Source organism: Muntiacus reevesi, chromosome 20, assembly GCF_963930625.1.
Source record: "Muntiacus reevesi chromosome 20, mMunRee1.1, whole genome shotgun sequence".
Classification (NCBI taxonomy): domain Eukaryota; kingdom Metazoa; phylum Chordata; class Mammalia; order Artiodactyla; family Cervidae; genus Muntiacus; species Muntiacus reevesi.
This window is the reverse complement of record NC_089268.1, coordinates 49,705,159-49,728,987: the sequence shown is the minus strand read 5'-3', so window position 1 is coordinate 49,728,987 and position 23,829 is coordinate 49,705,159. Positions and strand designations below refer to the sequence as shown.

At 53.1% G+C, this 23,829-nt stretch overlaps 1 protein-coding gene across 2 annotated transcripts in view; it reads left to right on the top strand.

Annotated features, from left to right (window-relative positions):
• CDYL (chromodomain Y like) overlaps window positions 1-20,620 on the top strand; it is a 95,100-nt gene extending 74,480 nt beyond the window's left edge. For both annotated transcript variants that reach the window (XM_065912856.1, XM_065912858.1), the window contains 5 exons: window positions 10,845-11,101; window positions 12,144-12,316; window positions 16,514-16,724; window positions 18,178-18,321; window positions 19,026-20,620. In XM_065912856.1, coding sequence (XP_065768928.1) covers window positions 10,845-11,101; window positions 12,144-12,316; window positions 16,514-16,724; window positions 18,178-18,321; window positions 19,026-19,184 — 944 coding nt within the window. In that variant the 3' untranslated portion in view covers window positions 19,185-20,620. The remainder of the gene's footprint in view (window positions 1-10,844; window positions 11,102-12,143; window positions 12,317-16,513; window positions 16,725-18,177; window positions 18,322-19,025) is intronic.
• The last annotated feature ends 3,209 nt before the right edge of the window (window positions 20,621-23,829 follow it).

Genomic DNA, 23,829 nt, shown 5'->3' with positions numbered 1-23,829 from the left:
TGTACCTGTTGGAATCACTCCCCTTTCCACCTTCCTCACAGCTCCTGGGAACTAATAACTTACTCTCTGCTTCTGTGGGTTTTCTGTCTGTATTCTTTTACTTGGCGTGTTTCCAGAGTTCATGCGTGTCACAGTGATAAGTGGATGCTTCATCCTTTTTATGGCTGGACCATACTCCGTAGTGTGAATATTCCACACTGCTGATGGCGTCTGGGTCACCCCACGTTTCACTCCTGTGCGTAACGCAGCTGTAAACACGTGTGTCCGTGCGTGTCCGTGCCCTTGCGTGGACATGTTTCCAGTGTTTTTGGTTAAATCCCTGGAGTGGGGTCACTGAGTTGGTTACTGTGTTTTTAATAGACAACATACTTCACCCTTCTCCCAGGAGGTGATTCTTTACACCAGATGTTCTGAACTTTCTTCTATGTTCCCGTGAGTAAATTTCCTCTTGGTCATCATGAGATAAATCTTGACTAAAAAGAAGCTGAATTCTGAGTGAGCGTCACAGGTACTTAGAACGGCTTCTCAAAGTTCCCTGTGGGTTGAGCTTTGACCTCGTTCTCATGGTCTGAAAGCTCCCTGAACGTGCAATTAGAGCTTGTCCAGAAGGGCAGGTGAGGAGCCCGAGGTGGCCATCTCTGGCCCCGGGCCTGCCCTGTGGCCCGTCTGACCCTCCCCTTCCCCCGAAGGGAAGAAGAGGAGCGGTCGCTCCAGCCCAGCAGCGAAGCTCTGAGGACGGGCAGCAAGTCCGCACCGCCCGTTTCCTTTTAAAGTAAAACCACACCTTCTCATTTTCTCACAGAGCGCCCCAAGTCCAGGGACGCTTGGTGTTTCTCCCAGGGAGGTCCAGCCCCACATCCATGCTGGGCGGGTCTGGGGGCCGACGAGGAGCTGGCACATCCACCTCCCCTCCCCTCTGCTTGGATCAGCTCTGTGTCTGAGGCTGTGTTAGAGTCTGTTCAAGGAGGAAAACCCCGTGTGTGGGAACGCTGGGAAAGCCGCTGCCTTGGTGCACTCCGGGGACCCGCTGAGCGTGCGGTCCACTCTGTTGGTGCTCAGTCATGTCCGACTCCCTGTGACCCCGTGGACTTGGCTTCCCTCATGGCTCAGCTGGTAGAATCTGCCTGCAATGCAGGAGACCCCGGTTCGACTACTGGGTAGGGAAGATCCGCTGGAGAAGGGTTAGACTACCCACTGCGGTATTCTTGGGCTTCCCTTGTGGCTCAGCTGGTAAAGAATCTGCCTGCAATGCAGGAGACCTGGGTTGGGAAGATCCCCTGGAGAAGGGAAAGGCGACCCACCCCAGCATTCTGGCCCGGAGAATCCCGTGGACTGCACAGTCCATGGAGCCTCAGAGTCGGGCACGGCTGAGCGGCTCTCACTCCCTCCCGCTGTGTGCTGTGCCTTCGCCGCGTCTTGGGGAGGCTGAGCGTGTGTGTCTTGTCTCTTGATCTTTCAGAGACCCTCAGGAGTGACTTCTGTTGGGTCTTAGAAGTACCAGGTCGTCGTCTTAGGCAGTGCATTTCTCATTTAGGATCGTCCTTCAGTGGGGTTTCCAGCCTTGCCCTGGCCTCCAGGAAGCCCAGAGCGATCTGTGTTCTGCTCTTGGGGCCAGGTACAGCACCTCAGCTTCCCGCGGCCCTGTCTCCCGGCTTCATCTTGTTGAGGGCGAGTTGTGTGGTCAGCAGCTTTGCCTTTGTGGCTTTCCTGATCTCTCCTGCCCATCGAGGTCTAGAACCCTCACTGAGCTGCGACCCTCGAGTCGTGGTAGCGTTTGAGAACGCAGTTGAAGTTAACGCAGGTGCTTTTCTGATTTAAGCTGTTGCTCATTTAGAGATGAAGTGAGGGTTAGGGAGGGAGGCTGCTTTAGGAAGTCAGTTCACACAAAGAACCCAGGAATCCACCTGCAATGCGGAAGAGCTGGGTTCGATCCCTGGGTCAGGAAGATACCCTGGAGAAGGGAAAGGCTACCCACTCCAGTATTCTGGCCTGGAGAATTCCATGAACTGTACAGTCCATGGGGTCACAGAGAGTCGGACACGACTGAGCCACTTCACTTTACACGAAGAAGTTGTACTGTCCTCTGCTGTCCTCTGATGTGTGAATACGCAAGACCCAGAATGCGATGGGAGCACGTGGAAAAGACGGAAAGGCCAGATGACAGGTGGTCATCCCCGGTCCCTTGCTGTTGACTTTGCAGCTGGAAGGCTGAAGTAGGCCTCGCTGTGCATATCGGCAAACACCTTGACCTTAGCGTTACTATGGGTGATAGTGTGTGATCCAAGAAGGGGTTTTCGGAGTCTTGGCCTCCGTGAGGCGCCCCTGTACCAGCGCTAGGACACAGCACTTGAACATTTCCGCCAGGAATGTACTGGAGGCAGTCCATGTAGACTGAACTAGTGTTATCTGGAGTAGAACTTGGTTGTAGTCTACATGTATCTGACCACGAGTGTGTCTTCCTTTAATATGTAGAATTTAAAATTACTGGGCAGACACTCTTAAAATTAAACAGGGAAATCAGATTATAATCGATTACTTACTTCTCTTACTGAAACAATAGTTGCAAAAGCTGGTTCTAAAAGTCAAGGCAAATTTTGTAAAGGAAAGTGTTGAGTGGATTCAGTCCTGTGTCAAATAAAGTAGAATCATTTTTGCAAGAAATAAAATTTTTGTAGGTAAGATGGATAGTAAGATTCCTCTGCTGAAGACTCATGCCATGTAGGTTGTTATCCTTCTCATAGATTTGTTTTTCTGGTGACTCCTTTATTTCAGGACTAAAGAAGAATGTGGGTCTGATCATTTTCTGTTCCGTTTTTGAAACTTTAAAGTGACACAGCATGAAGATTTTTGCTCAGTTTTCTTCTCTCCAGTGTATGACTTACACTGGAAGCTGTTAATGAGGAACTAGAGTGCATTGCGTTTAAAGCATCACCAGTCTTACTGGATTCACCGTAGGAACTTATCCTGATACGTGTATTTAGAATGATAGAATTTATATTGGTAGTAGTTTTTCCTTTTTATTTTACTTTTTCATAAGTAAAACTACACTAAGTAGCTTGAGTTTGCATCTGTAATTAAAATTTGACTCCCTGCTTGGAAGTTTTCCATCAGCCTCTTCAAAGAACACAGTTCACTTGTGAGGGTTTCCAGCTCCTCAGGCTGAGATGCTGCTGCTGACAGCTGTGGGATGTGTTACTGCCATTTCTGCTGAACTGAGTAAAAATGATGCTCAGGTTTCCTCTGATCACTGAGGGCTCCCTGCTTCTCTGGATCCAGGAACCCAAGTCCCCTGCGGGATGAGTGCCCTCCGGGGAACTCAGCTGAACCGCTGGGGAGGATCGGAGCCGGCAGCAGGCTCTTCTGCACAAGACAGGCTGCAGAGGACTGACCTTTGTGCCAGGAAACCTCCGAACACAGCACGGACTCTCCGTGTCCCCGGTTGTGACCGGAACTGGTCAGAGACGTCTGCAGACTTTATGGTGACACTGCTGACCAGAGTGTTTTATTCCAGAGAACAAAAGTCTTCAGGTTCGTTTTACTCTCCTCCTGTCCGAGTGTCATCAGCAGACTCAGTCTCTGACGGCAAGGCTAGCACTCAGGACCGGAGGCGCAGGCTGGTGAGGCCCAGATCCCACCCTCAGGGAGGCAGGCGGCCTCACGTCTACCTGCAGACTGCAGGGCTGGCTGGGAGAAAGTGAGTCCTGGCCGTAGAGAAACAAATAACGCGTTTTATGAGGATTTTGCCTCTAGATCAAGAGCTCAGAACCGGCGACAGATGCTGGTACAGTTTGTGTTTGATTGTACTAACTCTTCCAGCGTTACTCTCCTCCGCTTCCCTATCCCAGGAAAACCAGAGAAAATTAGCGAGAAAGTGGAGGTCGTCACAGTCTAGTCCATGACTCGGATCTTCTCCAAGGTCTGGTTATAATTGCTAATTAAACATAGTAGCTAATTTAGGAAAAGGCTAAATATAACTTAGTAAGATTAACGATGGAATTACCGTATGGTCTGTTTTTCTGTCAGCAGATGCAGATTTGTATATAATCCATGGAATTACCAGTTCTACTTCTAGGTTAGTATCCAAAGAATTGGAAGGAGGGTCAGGTATTTATCCACTCGTGAATATGAATGTCCCTACAGCATTATTCACAACAGCCAGGAAGTGGAAGCAACCAGATCACCATTGGGGAATGAAAGTGAAGTCGCTCAGGCGTGTCCGACTCTTTGCGACCCTCTGGACTATAGTCCGCCAGACTTCTCCTCTGTCCGTGGGATTTTCCAGGCAAGAATACTGGAGTGGGTTGCCATTTTCTTCTCCAGGAGATTTTCCCAACCCAGGAATCAAACTCGGGTCTCCCACATTGCAGGCAGACTCTCCTCTGAGCCACCAGGGACTCCTTGAACAAACAAAATGTGCTGGGTTGTTTTTTTTTTTTTTTTTTTTTTTAATATTGGAATGGAGTATTATGCATCCTTAGGAAAGAATGATGTTCTTACACAAGCTCCAGCGTGGATGCACCTCAGAGATATGCTAAGTGAAATAGGTCAGATACAGAACAAATAGCAAACGATTGCACTCACGTGAGGTGTCTAGAGTCGTCATGTTCGTGTACGCAGGAAGTAGGAGGATGGTTGCCTGGAGAAGGAGGGGTGAGCGTTGAGTGGTCCACAGGCTCGCCGTGGGGAGTGGAGGGTTCCTAGGTGGGCCGTGGTGGTTGTCCAGCAGTCTGGGCCTACTTAATGCCACCGAACTGTACACTCAAAAGTGATTAAAATGGTAAATGCCGGGTGCTTTTGCCATAATAAAAAATTAGGTTCCAAATTATGTTTGCTAATGTTATTTAGGACAAAAAAACCTAACTGTGTATGTGTGAAAGCTAAGCTGAAGCTGTTTCTCTGAGGGCGTAGACCGCCCCTTCCCCATGCCTCGCCTGGCAGCAGGAGTTCCAGGTGACGGACAGCCCCGAGGTTTTCCACAGGACAGGCAGATCCGGGGCGGGAGGGTTGCAGGCACCCTCTGCCCTTCTGGATGGGGACTCCGTGACCTCAGGAGGGCGGATGAACGCTGGACCTCGGTTTTCATCTTGGGAAACCGATTCAGTGAGACACCCGGGACCCCGAGTGCTGACGGGCCGTGTCGTCTGTCATCGCCCTCCGCCTCCCCATCGTGACTTCCTAAGAAGTTCCATTGATTACTGGTGTTTCCCCTCTTGCTTTCTGGGAAGAATGGGGGAAAGTGAGGAGGCCATCTGACGGGAGGTGTGGACATCTTCCAGACGTGGAGGTGTTTTCGCTCCTCTGTGACATCAACTGCGAACAATCTCAGAATTATAACTGTTTGGCTACTGAGCCGTGAACGTGCAGATGCAGCTCACATCCAGAGCGGTGAAGTCGTCGTTCTTTCGACACCAGACTCCCCACTGGTCCCCCGACCCCGAGACGTGACTGTCACCTGTGAGTCCCTCGTTGCCTTGGCTGATGGAGAGCAGCACGCGCGCTCGTGTGGACTGTTCTCTGCGTCCCTGACGCCCCGACTGACACTTCAGCATTTCCCGTCTCCCTGCGGTCTTCTGGTCCCCATCCTTCACTGCTCAGTCTGTGTCACCTGGTCTTTCCCTTCTTTTGACCCCCCTGTTTCCCTGTTCCATCACTGGGCATTAATGACCCTCCTCTGATGGGGGGGAAACATTCCTGCTGACTGGTCTCCGTCATCCGACCGAGGCTGTTCCCTCTGGGGACCCTGAGAGTCCTGTTAGGACGGAACTTGTGCTGGTCAGACAGTGGGCATCAGAGCCATGCACGGGGATTGCTTCTCCGCCAGAAACCCCAGGTGGTGGGGAATGGCCCCAGGAGCATGGTTTTTCAAGCTGCGCCCTGATGCTGCTGTGAATCAGTTTGAGAATCTGTGGACCGAGGTATGTTGCACTTCTCACGTCAAGTGTCGCACGACTGTGAAACTCGTAGTTCACAATCTTTGGTTTAATCAGGCTGATCTTATGTAGGTTTTGGAAATTTAATTAGCTAACATGTATTTAAAATTGCATAGTCTTCATTAATTGCCGCTTTTTGTTGCAAAGCTATTTATTTTTTTAAGCCTCCTCATTGGTTTTTCATACTTAACATTCCTAGATTGATACCCTCCAGAAACAAAATAATATCAACTGAAGAAATCATAGCTTGTGTTGTTTTTGCTCTCGGTTTTCAGATTTCTTAATTTTGGTACTTGTAGATTTTTAACTAATTCACTTCACTGTTTTCTATTTACCTGCCTTCATATGTCTCTGGCATTCATGAGCTATTTAGTCATTTCAAGGAATTCTGTGTGTGCTTCGTGCACTGGAGCCGCTTTTTTGCACCCTCCATCCTTTGGTGTTATTTCACTCTTTAAAGATAACGAGTTAATTGCGTACAGATGCTGTGCGCCTGGCTCCTCAGTACGAAGTCTCAGAGCTCCCTGGCTCGGGCTCAGTATGGCTCCAGCGCGTCTCAGGAAGCTGGGATGCAGGTGGTCCTGCCTGGATCCTGGAGCATGTGGTGGTATCTGATTGATTCCCAGGAGAGAGACCCAGCTTACAGAAAAACCAGATTATTCACCAGAGGCATTTTTATTTAAGTTGAAGTTTTAAAGTTTCTTGTCTTGCAGGAGAAGCACTTTGATAAAGGTTGGAGCGCACTGTTGTGGCCTTGGAGTTGGAGACAGGCAGTGAGTGTGTGAGTGACTGCAGTAGAGCGGACTCAGCTAGTCATCCAGAGTAGAAGGCAGAGAGGCAGCGAGGCTGACGGAGGCGAAGCAAGAGGAGAAGGACTGCGAGCGGGGCAGATGGGGCGGGGGCACCGGACGTGGTGTGAGCGTGCGGGGAAGCCGAGACCCCACGGTCACTAGCCGAGGCTCGGGACAGGCGTCCTTCCCTCCCCTCCAGCCGCCCGCCTCCCAGGGCGGTACCAGCCCGGGGGAGGGAGAGCCTGGGGATGCTGTTGAGGAGGCGGGAGGCGTGCGGACGCGGTGCTGGGCGCTCAGCGCATTCATCTGTGACGTGTGTCCCCAGCGCGCTGGGTGCCCTCCTGCTCCGAGGAGTCAGCTCTCAGGGCCCAGAGCTGGTGAGGGCCTGGGGGGCCCGGGGGGTCACACTGAGTCGGGACCGGCGAGCGCGGCCCAGGCTTCCTCGCGATGGGCGTTGGGTGCACAGGCGCTCAGACTGCCCTGATGTGCCAGCCGCGCCGCAGCAGACCTTAGAGCAGCACCTGCTCATGGCCGTGTCCCTGTGAGGGGAGCCCAGGGCAGCCTGTAAACCGTGAACCCGGAGGCCCCCGTGGGCCGGGGACGGAACGGAAGGAGCCGGAGGAGAGCCGTGTACAGTGACTGACTGATAAGGGGCTCCTGATTGATGTATTTATATATAAAGAGCTCCTTGCACGTGTAGTGGAAGCAAGGGCTGAGAAGGTTTAAAGCCTGTCTACCTTTCGTTCCATGTTCACTTGAAAAGTTTTTTCTCAATGAATTCAGCTTGTAGATTACATAATCTGAATAAAATGACAGGCTTTTGTATCGTTAAATAGGACTAGGTTCGGCGAGTGTGGATAACGGTATTTTGAAATGTCAGACTCCGTAGAGGAGGGCTGAGGATGCTGTCGGCTCTGTTGCTGGCTCTTTGGCTTCAGACTGCAGAGGGGGGTGGCCACGGCTGTCCGAGACGCCCGGGTCCTCCTCCTCTTCCAGCCTCCCGGGCCACCTCGCCTCCAGTCTGCGTGCCCGGGTTAGCCTTTGCCTGTAGCGTGGACGCAGCCTCCAGGCCGATGGCTGGTGAGTCGGCGGGCTCGCTGTGTCCGCCTCCTTTGCTCTGGCAAACACGGTCCTTGCTGCCCGCCGTCCGCTGTCTGAACCGGTTGTGTGATGGGTTTTGTTCTGTTTTCTGGGTCTCGTGGGCCAGTGAGGAAATCCAGACTGACTCTCTCATGGTTGGAAGCACATTTCATTTTAGAAATATGCTTTTTGAGGCAGTGAATTTTAACAGGTCAGCAGTACCTGCTTGAGGGTATCTCTTTTGCTCTTAGGATGTTTTAAAATAAAACTTTTCTTCAGGGCGACACTGAAACATGGTTTTTCCTGGCTGGATTTCAGGCCAGTGCCCCCTAGGAGAGCAGCTGGTGGTCTCGGACCCGGCCCCTCGCAGACAGCTTTGCTCCCCTGTTTCCATCAGTGAGAGCTCGGGCCTGAGTCGGACCACGTGTCCCGTGGCTTCTGCGGTGGAAGCAGCTTTGCCCTGGATCTCGGCGTTTGCCTCTTCGCTGAGTCCTGAGCCGTGGCTTCTGCTCTGCAGTGTGGCTTCCTGGTCCCCGCTTGTCTGAGGCTGGGTGGCCCTCTGGCCTTCTCGGCGCGGAGGGGGCTGGGCTGAGGGGTGTCAGGTTCCCTCCCCTCGTTTGATCGGTCAGCAGTGACCACGTGTTCTGAGCTCGATAGAGGGGACTCTGCCCTCAGGAGCTTGGCAGCGTCCAGCCACGGTCTGTCAGTAGAAGTCAGATGAGACAGACAGGGCTGGGGTGAGGACAGAAAACCAGAATGGGCCGGCACGTGGGTGGTGCCAGGAGGGGCCGTGGACGTGGGTCCAAGAAGGGGCGGTATTGCAGCTCCGTTGAGATGAGCAGAAGAAAGCAGCTGTTCAGAGCTCCAGGCCCAGAACATTCCAGGCAGAGGGAAGAGCGAGTCCAGAGGCCTCAGGGGAGCGCGGGCCGGGCACAGACGTCAGGAGGGAGGTAGCCTGTGTGCCCAAGGTCAGTCCGGCCATGAGCACTTCTCCACCCAAATAGGGCACAGTCAGGAGGCCCCAGGGGCGGGCAGCAGAGGGTCCCTGGGCTGGGCGTGGGGCTCGAGCCCCTGGCGAGATCGCAGGGCCTGTGGTGTCCCCAGAGAGCCAGCAGAGTGTCAACAGGGAGATGAAGGCCAGTTGAGCAGGGCTGGTCACACGAGCCAGCAGGAGTCCACGTCTGAACGTGCAGAACCACGGAGAGCTCCGCGGGACCTGCTGCCTCAGAGGTGCAGAGCTTGCCGCCAGGCTACGGGACACAGCCGTCCAGGCTGGTGGACCCGTAGCCTGGGAACCCCGCCTCTGTGGACAGGGGTCTCCGGGGGACACTCGGAGACGTGAGGAGCAGGGCAGGGGCGGGAGGGCCGGCCCCGCGCCAGGTAACCGCCCAGGCCCTGACGGCCTGCTGCCGCCCGCACCGCTGCTCGGCGAGCCACGGGCGCCGGCCCCGCCGTCCACTCAGCTCCCTTCCGTCCCCTCGCCCCCAGCGCTCACTGTGACGCGCGCAGGATAGGCTGGGTTCACAGAGACAGGAAGGGCGCCTGAGGGCTGCCTCAGGAAGACCCCGCCGTGCCCCCGCGCTGGGGACCGCTGCTCGAACGCTCTCCCGTAAGAAGGACTCAGGTTCCGAGTCCGTCAGCCGCTGACCCTGCCGGTTCGCCGGCACGTTGGAAGGAACAGCAGGCCCGGCGTGCGCTGCGGCTCCCTTGGCCGCATCAGAGGGTCGCTGGTGAGCAGCATTACAGGCCGTCCGGTCAGGGCCCCGCTGAGCAGCCTGAGAGAAGCGCAGGGAGACCGCGCTGACGGGCGCCAGCGCCTGAGGTCCTCGCTGCTGCAGGCGAGCGCGGCAGGACGCCGGGTCCCCTCCGTCACTGTCGCGTCTGTTACCGGCAGGGAGAGGGCGGCGTTTGTGTGGTGTTGCTGCCGTGTGCAGAGCCTGCCTCTGAGGAGAATCCAGACCCGGCGACTGGGGTGGTGGGGGACGTGGACTGACGGGGAGGCCTCCTGCCACGCGGTTTCATTCTCGCACCTTACGTGTGTGAGCGCTCCCAGACCGTCCCCAGAGTGAATCTGTTTTTAACGTCAGAGATCTCCAGTTCCGCAGACTGAACGAAAGTGCGCCTGTTTTAGTGGGGAGATGATCTGACTTCTGAACGGCCAGTCAGTCTTCTTTCCCGTTACAGGAAATACTTGACTCATAATTCATCATGTTCTTCTCAGAGAACTTCTCACTCATTGAATTAGTAACGCCTCATCCAGTTTTCTTAGGTTTCTTTCCCTTCCTTCCTCCACCCAAAGGCCCTGAACATTTATTACCAGGTTAGATGATATTTAGACAAGTCACACCAATAGGAGGATAACTATTTGCCTTAACATTTGAACTCTTTTTTCAAAAATTACTCCTCTGGCTGCGCTGGGTCTTGGTTGCAGTAGGTGGGATCTTGTTCCCTGACCAGGGATCGAACCCGGGCCCCCTGCATTGGGAGCGAGGAGTCTCAGCGGGACGGACCTGCTGGGTGACGGGAGGGGACGCTGTCTCCAGCCATCTAGGAGGCTCTTTGAAAACGTAGCAGAGCCGGGACTGTGGACAGAGGTTCAGACCCCCGTGGAGGAGCCCTGGGGGGCTGCTTCACGCGTCTGTCTGAGTGGACCCTCACCCGGAAGCAGTCTCGGCTCAGTGCCAGGCAGCCGTGGCTCTAGTAATACTTCTTTGAGTCCGTTTCCTTTTTTCTTTCAACTTCTCGTGCCCGGGATGTGTCCTCTTCACAAGAGCTGTTCTCGTTGAGTTTCGTTCTTCGAAAGTCTCAAGTCCTGCAGCTTCCCTCCAGCTTGTTCCTTCCCATCTTTCTTTGTTAGGAGGGGAGGGTGAGGGCAAACTCCTGTCAGACAGGTGAGGACAGCAGATGCCTTTGAAAGCAGACTCTGCAGAGGCTCTCCTCTCCCACGCTGGATTATCAGCCCTGGGTCTGTCACGGGCGTTTCTCGCCACTCCAGGGCAGGCTGGTGGTGGGTGCTCACCGCTGTGCTCCTGGGCCCCCGCAGGCACCTCCCCGTTCATGGACGCGCTGACGGCCAACGGGACGACCACCCTGCAGACGTCAGTCACGGGCGTGACGGCCGGGAAGAGGAAGTTCATCGAGGACAGGCGAGACCAGCCCTTTGACAAGCGGCTGCGCTTCAGCGTGCGGCAGACGGAGAGTGCCTACAGGTACCGGGACATCGTGGTCCGGAAGCAGGACGGCTTCACCCACATCCTGCTGTCCACCAAGTCGTCTGAGAACAACTCGCTGAACCCGGAGGTGAGCGCCGTCTCCGGGCCCACAGCCGAGCCCCTGCTCCCCTGGGCCCTTCTCACCTGCCCGCCCCGGGCCAGGTCTGGCTGTGAGCAGGGAAGTGCAGGGTGCCCTGAGCCCCCACCTCCTGGTCGAGAGCCCCTCGTCTGCCCAGGTCGGGGAGATGGGCCTCCCTGAAATCACGTGTGAGGTGTGTGCTCACGCCCTCCCAGAGCTCTCGGTTCAGGCGAGATTAAGGCCCCCCGGGGTCCAGCCCTCCAAAAGCTCACCCCACCTTCCTTCCCATCAGCCTCCAGCTCCACCAGGAGCGGAGCTTTAGCTGCAGTGATTCCTACACGGTTATTGCTGGTCATTAAGTAGCTTCCGCGGGGTGAGGGAAACGGGTGCTCCCAGAGGCTCAGAAGCTTAGTTCTGTGATGTATTTAACATCGGGGCACCCGAGCTGTTTCATGCTTAACAACGTAAGCTCGAGCAGTTGTTCGTTTCCCACTTGTGGGCGGTAGGTCAGGCTTTTTCCAGGTGAGAAGACTGAACCACAGAAAGCTAGAGTGTCTGCCCAGTGGTCAGGGGGCACCTCGTTAGAGCGTTGCTATTAAACCTTTTTAAATGGTTTGTGCCCACTGAAAACGCCTGCGTGCTGTGCCTGCTCTCACTGCCCTTGTGCACCAAACTTGAGGCTTCCGTCCCAAGAGTGGGAGCCCAACGTCAAAAGCAAAGCGGCACCAAACCAGCAGCTTCTCTGAGCTGGCTGCCTGTGCCACCTGCTGTCCAAGCTCTAGAAATGCCAAGAGGAGGGAACAGAACTCGCCCGCCGGGAGCCACGGGGACAGCAGCGCGTAGCGACTCAGAGCCACACGTCTCCCTGGTTACACTCCATTCCTCACGGGCTCTGTGATGACACTGTCCCCACCGTTCCCCACCCCTGGCTTCAGAAAAGAAGGAAACTGAGTCACTCAGTAGACGCGGGCTGCAGGGTCAGGCCATGAACCCGCTTCCGGGGAGTCGGGCGGGAGGGCGCAGTGAGGAGACGCTCTTGGGTGCCTTTCAGGTGATGAAGGAGCTGCAGAGCGCGCTGAGCACAGCCGCGGCCGACGACAGCAAGCTGGTGCTGCTCAGCGCCGTGGGCAGCGTCTTCTGCTGCGGCCTGGACTTCATTTACTTCATCCGGCGCCTGACGGACGACCGCAAGAGGGAGAGCGCCAGGATGGCCGAGGCCATCAGGTACGCACCACGGTCCATGGGAGGGTCTCCTCCCTGCACCGCCGGACCCTGCTGGGGAGGGTCTCCTGCCCCGAGATGAGTGTTGAGACGAGTGAGGGGTCTCCTCCCCGGAAGATGGCTGAGGCCGTCAGGTACGCAGCCCAGTCCGCCAAGATCACTGGCGTGAGCCGGATCCCAAGATGGGTCTCCTCCCCTGAAACCCACTGCTAGCAAGAGTTAATACATCTTCTATTCTGTGGGCCCTTTGCCTCAAGCAGGTAACCGCTGTCAATGCTGGCTCGACCCCCGCGCGTGTTGTGGGGGGTGGGGTCCAGGGCGAGCGCCCAGGGTGCCACATGGCTGGGCTGTCCACCCTGCGTGCTCACGGCCTGCAGCCCTGGAGCACGGATGCCCTCTCCATGTGGTCACTTACCATTTGCTCAACTCCAGAATAAATCAACTAAGCTTTATGACACGCTAGTTCTATGACGTCACACAAGAAGGGTCCAACTCAACGGACATGAGTTTGAGTAAACTCCAGGAGTTGGTGATGGACAGGAAGGCCAGGTGTGCTGCAGTCCATGGGGTCACAAAGAGTCAGACACGACGGAGCGACTGAATGTTCTTTTTAAAATACAAACACTTATGCCTCAGGTCGTGACTTTGCATGTTTTCTGTAAGATCACACTGAATTTCCACCTGATGGTGTGATTTGGGAGCTGGTTTGTCCACCTCAGTTCTGGCCACCCACCCCACCCCAGGCGGGGTTGCCCTTGACTGTGGCTTAGGCTTATATTGTTGGGATGAGACAGACCTGCGGAAGAAGAATCAGCAGCCATCTCGCATGCTGAACTCCAGGTGCTTTAAATGCTTGTTTTCTTCGGCAGCCCACTCCATTTCTGAGACTCCAGCACGCCCCACAAAAGCTGGGTTGGTCTTCTAGGGAAATGCCAAATCTTGCTTTAGGAAAATCCACTCAGTTCTTTCCTAAATGATGTGTTTTGTCATTGTGAAGTTCTGTTAATGCAGGATCCAAAAAACAGTCACACCAGATCTACTTAACCTTTACCTTGGCTCATTTGCACTGAAATTCCTGTTGTGTGTGTAAAGTTGGCTTATACACGCAAAGCTATTCCTGTGTATATTTTTTGTTTCTGTGGTGTCCTGTCTCAAATTCCTCAAATCTTTGGACAGAGAACATCACCGCCATGAGTCAGGCACAGACTGTGAGCTTCTCATATGTCTGTGGGGCTAACTCTGGCTGGGATTATTGGCAGTAACCAATTTGCCGATGAACTGTGATAAAAATACTCAGCACTTGAGTGATAAAGTTATTAGGGATCGGTTTATAGCATTAGGCTCTTGGAGTCCGTGGGACCAGGAGGAGCCGAGGCTTGAAGGAGCAGAGCCCGTGAGGAAACGCACGCTGCACCCTGACCTTGCTGCGTTCCGGCCCGGCCCAGACCCGCTGGTGCAGGGGAGCTCGGCTGAGAGAGGGCGGCAAACCGGCCGTAGACAGCTCAGTTCCTGTTTCCCCAAAGCGTTTCTGAGACTGATCGTTCGTAGGTGGTCTTCTACCTTTTTGGTGAGGTCTGCGGGATGGTAAATATTCTCCAAAAGAGTGGATAGAATCTCGATTTTGTTGAATGGTCTTTTTGAGCTTTAAAGATCTTCCCTGTAGCTGCAATGCAGGAGACCCAGGCTCAGTCTCTGGGTCGGGAAGATTCTCTGGAGAAGGGAATGGCAATCCACACAGCATTCATCCCTGGAATATCCCATGGACTGAGGAGCCTGGTGTAGGCTACAGTCCATGGGGACGCAAAGAGTTGGACACGACTGAGCGACTTCACTTTGACTTTTTAAGCTAACGTTGTGGCAAATATAATGTTTCCTTCCCACTGTTCCCAGCATAGCCTCTCACTCAATTCAGAGGAAACTGAAGTTTAAATTCATTGTGTAGTATGGGGCACATCTGAATGCTCATGCATTTTGATTTTAAGGTTTAAAATACACTTGCTTTTCGCCCCCCAAAGCAGCAGACAGACGGTCCTGAGCGTCCAGGGCCCAGAGGCGCCTCCTGCCTCCGGCAGCCGTGGGACTGAACCCTCGTGTTTCTACTAAACAGAAAAGCCGTTGTGTGAACTTCTGTCTGGCAGGTTTTGTTTCTCACATAAAGGGATTTCTCTGTGGACCGTGCTCGCTCTGGCATCGCAGAGTCCTCCCCGTGGCTCGGTCGAGTCCTCTGAGACGGGACGATGGTGTCCACTCCAGAGCGAGCTGGCTGATTCCTGCTGCTCCCAGGAGGAGCCCCGGGTTTAGAGCAGGTCATCATTCCAAGCAAAAATAAAAGTCATCTTAGGGGGAGAAATTCAGCTCCAGACATTTCTCCAAACATACAACATGAGAAGGATTAGTGCTACACGGAGTAATCCATTCCCTTTACCTTTTCTCTGTCAGTCACTTCGGTCGCTCAGTCGTGTCCCACTCTTTGTGACCCCATGGACTGGAGCATGCTAGGCTCCCCTGTCCACCACCAGCTCCCAGAGTTTGCTCAAACTCATGTCCATCAAGTTGGTGATGCCATCCAACAATCTCATCCTGTCTCGCCCCTCCTCCTGCCTTCAATCTTTCCCAGCATCAGGGTCTTTTCAAATGAGTCAGTTCTTCGCATCAGGTAGCCAAAGTATTGGAGCTTTAGCTTCAGCATCAGTCCTTCCAGTGGATATTCAGGACTGATTTCCTTTAGGGTGGACTGGTTGGATCTCCTTGCAGTCCAAGATTCTACCGTTACTCTGTAGAATCTCTTTATTGTTATACTGATTTGATCCCCTCTTTCTTGTGAAGCTACCCTCCCTGTCTGTGGTTTCCAGTTGTCAGCATTGGAACCGTCTCCACTTTGCCCCCGTTCACAGGAGCAGCTGAATTCGGGGCCACTCAGGGAAAACATCTGCTTTAAGTCAGGGAGACAGTTTGGCAGTTACTTTGTCGACAGTCGTCTGTAACTGAGCATAGATGATGTGTTTCTGTCATGGGTCATTGATCTGGAATCCTCAGAAGGTGGCAGAACTGAATAACTTCATGGAGATGGTCTGGGATTATTTCAAGGACCTATTTTAGAGGTTATCTGGCTCTTTTTGTGTCCTTGAAACCCAGGCTGAGGACTGACTGCAGAGGCCTTGGAGAACAGTCCCCCGAGTGAGGCGTGCCACTGCTGAACTCTGAGGCCCCTCTCCCCTCTATATATACACACACACCCGTCTCATCCTGCCCTCCCAGAAATCTGTGGCCCCTCATGTCTGTGTCTGTGGAAGAGGGGAGACTGCATGCGAAGTCGTGACTTTCAGAGCCCACCTGAACAGCTTAAATTGCTGAATTGTAGGGAGCAGCACCCAGACTATTAACCTTTGGTACTGCAGCTGGGGGCTGTAGGGTTTAGAATCTGGAATTCTGCCCTTCTGATCTCAAGCTCAGACGGCCTTGAAGGAATTATCTTGTATTCATTTTGGGTGTGTATGTCCTTCTCTTGTGTTCAGTCTTGACAAGACAGCCTCTGAACGTAGTTAGATTCCAGTGTGGGGAGGAGGCTGCACCAGCTGGCCCTAAACTGAAGAGCAGCCCAGCTTTCCAGCCTGATCCTAAAACACCCCAGCGGCGTTGTCTGGGCTGTGAGACCCCACGCCCCCTGTGTGGGGGAACCCCGGCCCCCTGGGAGACCTGCGTGACGGTTGTCGCAAGTGGCGGGCTCGGGGATGCTCTGTTGGATCTTGGGTCTTACACCAGCCTCTGAGCGTCTCGTCTCTGCATCTGAGTCACTCCGTGCAGTTCCACATAAACTCAGGGAAACTCGTGTTTCCAGTTTATCAGCGAGCTGTCTGAAGGCACAGACCACGTCCAGACCCAGACGCTGAGGCTCCTGCCCCACCCCAGGCCGTCGCTGTGGCCCCGGGTCCAGTTTCATCCAAGAGAGTTGCTGGACTGGTCATCTGGAGCCCAAGGGAGGGAATTCACTGGGGTCTGTAGGGATAGCCGCCTCCCCCGCCCCACGGCACAGGGGTACACGCCAGGGCCTTTTGCAGCCAGGAGGCCATCGGAACAGCCAGTTACGGTCAGGCGCATGGCCTTAACATCTTGATGTACTGAATTCCATCGAAGTGGATTTCTTTCTGTTGCTCAAACGTGCAGTGTTTTGAGTAATCGCCCATTTGTTTTCTGTTTTAGAAACTTCGTGAACACCTTCATCCAGTTCAAGAAGCCCATTATCGTGGCCGTGAATGGCCCGGCCATCGGGCTAGGAGCATCCATCCTGCCTCTATGTGATGTGGTCTGGGCCAACGAAAAGGCGTGGTTCCAGACGCCCTATACCACCTTCGGGCAGAGTCCAGACGGCTGTTCCACCGTCATGTTCCCCAAGATTATGGGAGGAGCATCTGTGAGTACCTCTTCTCAACATGTCCTGGGAACCGTCCCCGGCTAACTGTATACAAGGCGTCGCTCTGGGCAGTTCACATCAAATGCACACGTCATTCAGCTCTTGTCCTTATGTCGTGAAGTCATATTCCTCATTCATGAACCCATGGGAAGTTTTCATGTTTTGGCATCATTCCCCAGAGGCCCTCCTTCCACGAGGCGCCTCCGTGTCTGCATAATTAACGCGGATCCCCCCAAGGAGTGAATACCTGTCTGTAACCCAAACCAACCAGAGTTCGCAGTGGAAAGGGTCTTGACCTGATAGCCTAGTAGCTGCACTTCTGAGGGAACGCCTGACGGAGCAGGGTTGTTCTGCTGCGTGATCCGCCCGCACCAGGAGTCGGAGATGTATCCTGAGGTGACATCTGGTGGTCCTCGCTCCTGGGACCAGGGCAGGAGGTGGAGTCAGGGGCGGGGGCCTACAGAGGCAGACCCTGCGGCAGAGGTGGGGGGGGGGGGGAAGAAGCTGAGCTTGGAGGCAGCCCCTCAAACCGTCCTGCACCCCCCCCCAGGAAGATTCGGGGCACCCGCGCCCAGCATGGACTGTAGCGGCTGGCGGCTTTGTGTCTCACTGCTGAGCACGGCCTCCGGGGTTGCCCTTTGACAGTCCCTGGGGGTCCGGGCGTCTGTCCTGATGGCCTCCAGCAGCTGGGCATCCAGGTACAGGGCAGCCCCTCGGGGTGCAGAACTCGCCTCCCCTCGCCTGGGAAAGACACCAAGGAAGACTCCACGGGATGCCTGCCTCAGGCAGGAAGCACCGCCAGACGTTAAAATTAGGTGATAAAAGTGGCAGAAAAAGGACGATCCATCTTCCCCCCACCTGGCTGCCCCCCTGCGGGCCTCAGGGCCGTCCTGGGGACACTGGTTGCTGCCCTTGGCCGGGGGCAGCTCGGTTGGGCAGAGAGGACTGCAGGGCCCCGGGCTTCCCGGGCAGTGGGCGTGTTTCTGAGGCCCGTGGGACCCGCCACGCCCAGAGCTGCGAGGAGAGACATGTCCTTGGGAGGGGCGGTCACACCTGCCCCCATCACCCTCTCAGGGCTACAGGTAGGCCCGCACCCACAGAGGGCCTCTCTGCCCGGTGCCACCCGAGGCCCCGCCCAGCCGTCCAGCTGGCGGCCCCGCTGCATCCGCCGCTCGCTTGCGTGGTGGGCGCACCCTGCCGACGCGATCGGCTCCCCGCCCCCGGAGCCGTGTGTCGCTGCAGCTTGATCTAGAGCAGATGGACCTTAGATTTCTTGGTTCGTCCGCGTGATTCTGCTCTACGTGAGCCTCTTAGATTCCGTAAGACTCCCCGGCAGGTGGGCCAGTCCCCATGGTGCTTGCCTCACCCTCGGGCACCGTCTGACCTCGGAGCGGAGAGTTTCCGGGCTGGGTCTCCCCGCAGCTCACATGGCCTCTGCTCTTCTTCCTTTCAGGCGAACGAGATGCTGCTCAGCGGACGGAAGCTAACGGCGCAGGAGGCGTGCGGCAAAGGGCTGGTGTCCCAGGTGTTCTGGCCTGGGACCTTCACCCAGGAAGTCATGGTCCGCATCAAGGAGCTCGCCTCCTGCAACCCCGTCGTACGTCCAGCTCCTCTCCCGCCCTTTCTCTGCAGGGTCACGCAGAGCCAGGCCGAGGCTGGGCCTTTGCACCCAGCGGGAGCCAAGGGAGCGCAGTTAGACAGACTAGTCACTGAGAAACGTCCTGTGGAGGTGTACAAAAAGCACTGTTTCTAAATTCCTCACCGTTTCCAAAGCCTTGCATCTCTCCACGCGTTTTCTCCCCGCAGTGAATGCAGGTTTGCGTTTAGTAAGTGCTGGATACTTGCTGACAGAAGTACATTCAGCAAACGGCAGGGTGAACCGTTATTTCCTGTTGACTGGCACAGCTCCCATATAAGCTGTCCCAGACATCTGAACAACTCATTACAGGGAGCAAGTTGCGGTTTGAGGTCCCCTCGGAAGGCTTCCTCAGCGAGCCTCCCAGGAGCGGGCGTCACTGGTGGGGTTCCTGCAGAGCTAGCGCAGGCCCGAGGCTGGGCAGAGCATGGCTGTCGAGAAATAGCTCAACAGCCCTTTGAAGTCGAGTTTGCCCCCCGTCCACAGCGAGTGAAGTGCGTGGTACACGCTCGTCAGGCCTGGCACGTGTAGGAGGAGGCGTTTGGTCCTCCTCTTGCCGGGTGGCTCCTCGGGTCTGGCATCTGCTTCCAGAAGCGCAGGGGCCGTGAGGCACCAGCGCTGGCGGCCACAGTCCCCGCTCACCCCCTGCTTGTTGTCTGGCGCAGGTGCTGGAGGAATCCAAGGCCCTTGTGCGCTGCAACATGAGGCTGGAGCTGGAGCAGGCCAACGAGCGCGAGTGCGAGGTGCTGAAGAAGATCTGGGGCTCGGCGCAGGGCATGGACTCCATGCTCAAGTACCTGCAGAGGAAGATCGACGAGTTCTGACGGCTGGGCCGCCCGACCCCATCGGGGCCGCGCCACGCCAGACCTCACGGCCCGGGCCAGGCTCTCCCGGAGCTCCCGCTGGGAAGCAGGACTTGAGACAGCCAAGCTATTTATTGCCAAGGAGTTTTTAAGTACTGTAACTTTAAAATAAATAACTACAAAACTCCTGTGTCCAAACGTCATTATTTTATACTTAATACACACACAAGTGTAAAAGTATAAAGGTGAGCTCTGGGCTGCTCTTTGAGGCTCTAATTTTTGTTATCTTTGGCTAGTACTGTATAAAAAAGTGTGTTTTCTTGGTTTGGGTGTCAGAAAAGTCTGAAATAATGTTTGTTTTTCCTTGTTTTTTCCTTCTAGAAGAAAAGAAAGAGGTGTTAGCCAGCCTCACCATCCCAGCCCCAAATAGAAATATGGAAAGATCTGAGATGTGCCCTTATCTCTAAGAGGTCCAAAGCCTCAGAGATAGAAAATTCTAAATCAAATGAAAGACTTATCTTTTAGGATAAGTATTTCTGGTTAAACACCCACTGATGGAAATACCCCCAAAGTAAAGTACGCCTAGGATTCATGCTATCAGTTGATTGTTCCCGCTTTTTTAAATGTCTGATTCTTACCCAGTTAACAGGAAGAAACCACTCTCTCTAGGGGAAAGCTTGTTTTGCAGTATTAGTGAATCACTGACTAGCTTCAGTATGGTATCTTAAGTTATAAGTTAATCTTAGCAGGTTTATAATTAGTTTTTCTGACCCTTTTGAAAAATAACTACATAAGTGCTTCTTGTTGCTGGGTGAGAACTACTTTATATACAGTTTTGGTTTTCTATTTGCAGATATGATTGATGTATTACACCAAAAATAAAAAGTATTTTTATGTTTATAAAGTGTAATTTTTAGGTTCACTTAGAATATATTTTATTTAATAAGTTAAAATTCTTTTGGCACACTATTAAATGCAGAAACTCCTTTTTAAGAGAACTACCTTATTATATCGACGTTTCATGTTCTTGGTCTCTGCTTTCACGTCTACACAATATACCAAGTACAGGATGCTGTCCGAGAGTGCCCTGTGTAAATAGACGTCCGCATTCCTGCCAGGGGCGGACGATTCCAGAAGCCTATCCGCCGGTAGGCTTCTGAGCTTGCAATCATATTGAATGTATGAAGAGTGAAATAAAATCAAAACCTTATTTTTGTACAGTTTTGAAGTTTCTACTTAGAACCGACCACCTCCCGGCCTCGCGGAGAGCTTACAGAGTGTAAATCTGCCTTTACTTGGATTGGTTGGTGCAGTATTTTTGCATCTGTGGGACCTACTTTTTTCGTTCTGTAGTTTGAACTATATATAAACTGTACAATCTGTAAAGTTTTTATAGAATAAATATTCAGCTGTGAAAACTGGTTAAATAAAACTAATATTTCTTAACACATTTAAAATGTTTCTCTTAATTCTTTCTTCACTTGTGAAGTTTCTCCTGTTTACTTTTTGTGTGAGATACAGGCATGGGCAGGTACATCACATTTAAAGGAGGTGCGCCCACCACCAAGCGACCTCGGCACCGACACGTTTAGTGATAATGAACGTCCTCAGGGAGATCAGCCGTCACGTGCACGCCAAAAACGAAAACTGTGCACTGCTACCATCCCTGAAAAAGCCCAGGACCTTCCAGAAAACATCTACAACTGCAGGTAAGAACGTCAGCGTGTGTAGGAGGCACAGCCGCAGCGTCGCCAGGTCCTCTGCCCCGGTGGGCAGCCCGCACACCGCAGGGCCATCAGATCCGCCCGCAGGAGCAGAGGCGGCCCCGCAGGCCGGGTGTCCGTGCAGCAGTCACCGGCAAGGCGCCGGGCTCAGGCCTACCTGCTGATCCTGCAGAGGCGGGCAGTGGCAGTCAGCGCTCACCCTGGGCACGAACACCGCGGTGGTGGTTTGGACCCTGGCGCCGGCAGTGCCATTCGGATCCCCCTCCAGCTCACTGGCCTCAGAGCCCAGCCCCCCCCCCACCAGCCTGTGGGCACCAGGACAGATGCCACTGGCCACACGCCCTCCCACCCCCCAAGCCAGCACACACACGGAGCCCACAGCCGCCTCTGGACAGCGCCCTGCCCGCCCGAGGGCCCAGCGCCTGGCCGCGTGCACCAGAGCACAGGCGTTCACCCGGGACCCCCGGGGCCCTGCAGCCAGAGGGGCCGAGACCCGTCCCCACCCGTCAGAGGCCCAGCCCCCGTGCGCAGCAAGCCTGCTTCAGCCTCAGGACCAGCCTCACCCAGCAGCAGGCAGACGCCAGCCCTGGGTACCCACAGCCCTACAGACTGGCCAGCAGGCCGGCACCTGTCCTGGGACCAGCTGGGCCCAGAGTTCTGTCCACTCACAAATGAAAACAACAAACAATGATCGCAAAACCTATAGGACACAGCAGGAACAGCTGGGGGAAGTTTATAGCAATACAAGCTTCAGGAACAAAACAATCCCAACCTAACTACACCTACGAGAACTAGAAAAACAACAAAACCTTAGGTTAACAGAAAGATTAGACCAAAAAACCAGAAAAGACCAATGAAACAAAACTAGTTCTTGGAAAAGATACACAAGGTTCCTAAACCTTTAACCAGACTCATTAAGGGGAAAAAAGCCCAAATCAATAAAACCACAAACAGAACAAGTTAACTGACACTGTAGATAAGCAAGAGAGAAAAGAATACTACAAACTATATAGCCATATACTATACCATATAGCTATAGACTAATAAAATGAACAACCTAGAAGAAATTGATAACTCCCAATGTGTAAACTTCCAAGACTGAACCAGGAAAAAAAGAAAAAATGTGAGGAGACCAGTTAACAATAAAAGTCCAAGTCTAAATGGGTTCACAGGTCAATTTGCCCAAACATTTAAAGAACAGTTAATATCTGTCCTTCGCCAAACTTTTCCCCAAAAATTGCAGAAGGAACACTTTTGAACTTATGAGTCCAATATCACCCTGATACCAAAACCAGATAGCACAAAAATTATAGGCCAGTATCACTGATTAACATAGATGCAAAATCCTAAATAAAATACTACCAAACCAAGTCCAATAGTAAACTGAAAGAATAATACACCATGATCAAATGGGATTTATCTCAAGGATGCAAGCATTTTTCAATGTCTGCAGATCAGTATTAAGCAGCACATTAACAAACTGAAGAATAAAAACTATGATCATCCCAAGAGGTGTAGAGAAATCAGCTGACAAAACTCAACATCCACTCCCTGATAAAAACTCCAGAAACTGGTTATAGAGGGAACATCCCTCAGCATAAAAAAGGCCATAGGTGACAAGCCCAGAGCTAACATCACACTCAGGGTTAAAGAACTGTAAGCTTTCCTCTAACATCAGGAAGATATTATTATTCAACACAACATTGGAAGTCTGTCTTGCAAGTCCTTGACAGACTTAGAAATAGGAGTTTTATGGGGACCTAATTAAACTTAAAAGCTTCCACACAGCAAAGAAAACCACTGCCAAAAAAGACAACCCAAAGGAGTGGGAGAAACTATTTGCAAACGATATGATCAATAAGGGGTTAATACCTAAGCTATATAGAAAGTTCATACAACTCAATATCAAAAATACAACCAACCAGGTTTTTTTAAAAATGTGTGCAGAAGAGCTGAATAGACACTTGGCCAAAGAAGACACACTGGCACATAGATGTTCAACACTGTTAATCAGAAAACGCAAATCAAAACCACAATGCGGGATCAGTTCACACCCATCAGAATGTGCCTCCTTGGGACTTCCTGGTGGTTCAGTGGCTGAGACTGTGCTCCCAATGCAGGGGGCGTGGGTTCGAGCCCTGGTCGGGGATCTAGATCCCACATGCCACAGCTAAGAGTTCACAGGCCACAACTAACTTAAGTTCATCATCCTTATGGCAGAAAGTAAAGAGGAACTAAAGAACCACTTGAAAGAAGAGAGTGAAAAAGTTGGCTTAAATCTCAACATTCAGAAAGCTAAGATCATGGCATCTGGTCCCATCACCTCATGGCAAATAGATGGGGAAACAGTGGCTGACTTTATTTTTCTGGGCTCCAAAATCACTGCAGATGGTGATTGCAGCCATGAAATTAAAAGACGCTTGCTCCTTGGAAGGAAAGTTATAACCAACCTAGACAGCATATTAAAAAGCAGAGACATTACTTTGCCAACAAAGGTCCTTCTAGTCAAGGCTATGGTTTTTCCAGTAGTCATGTATGGATGTGAGAGTTGGACTGTGAAGAAAGCTGAGCACTGAAGAATTGATGCTTTTGAACTGTGGTGTTGGAGAAGGCTCTTGAGAGTTCCTTGGACTGCAAGGAGATCCAACCAGTCCATCTTAAAGGAGATCAGTCCTGGGTGTTCATTGGAAGGACTGATGCTGAAGCTGAAACTCCAATACTTTGGCCACCTGTTGCGAAGAGCTGACTCATTGGAAAAGACCCTGATGCTGGGAGGGATCGTGGGCAGGAGGAGAAGGGGACGACAGAGGATGAGATGGCTGGATGGCATCACTGACTCAGTGGACATGAGTTTGAGTAAGCTCCAGGACTTGGTGATGGACAGGGAAGCCTGGTGTGCTGCAGTCCAGGGGGTTGCAGAGTTGGACAGGACTGAGTGAGGT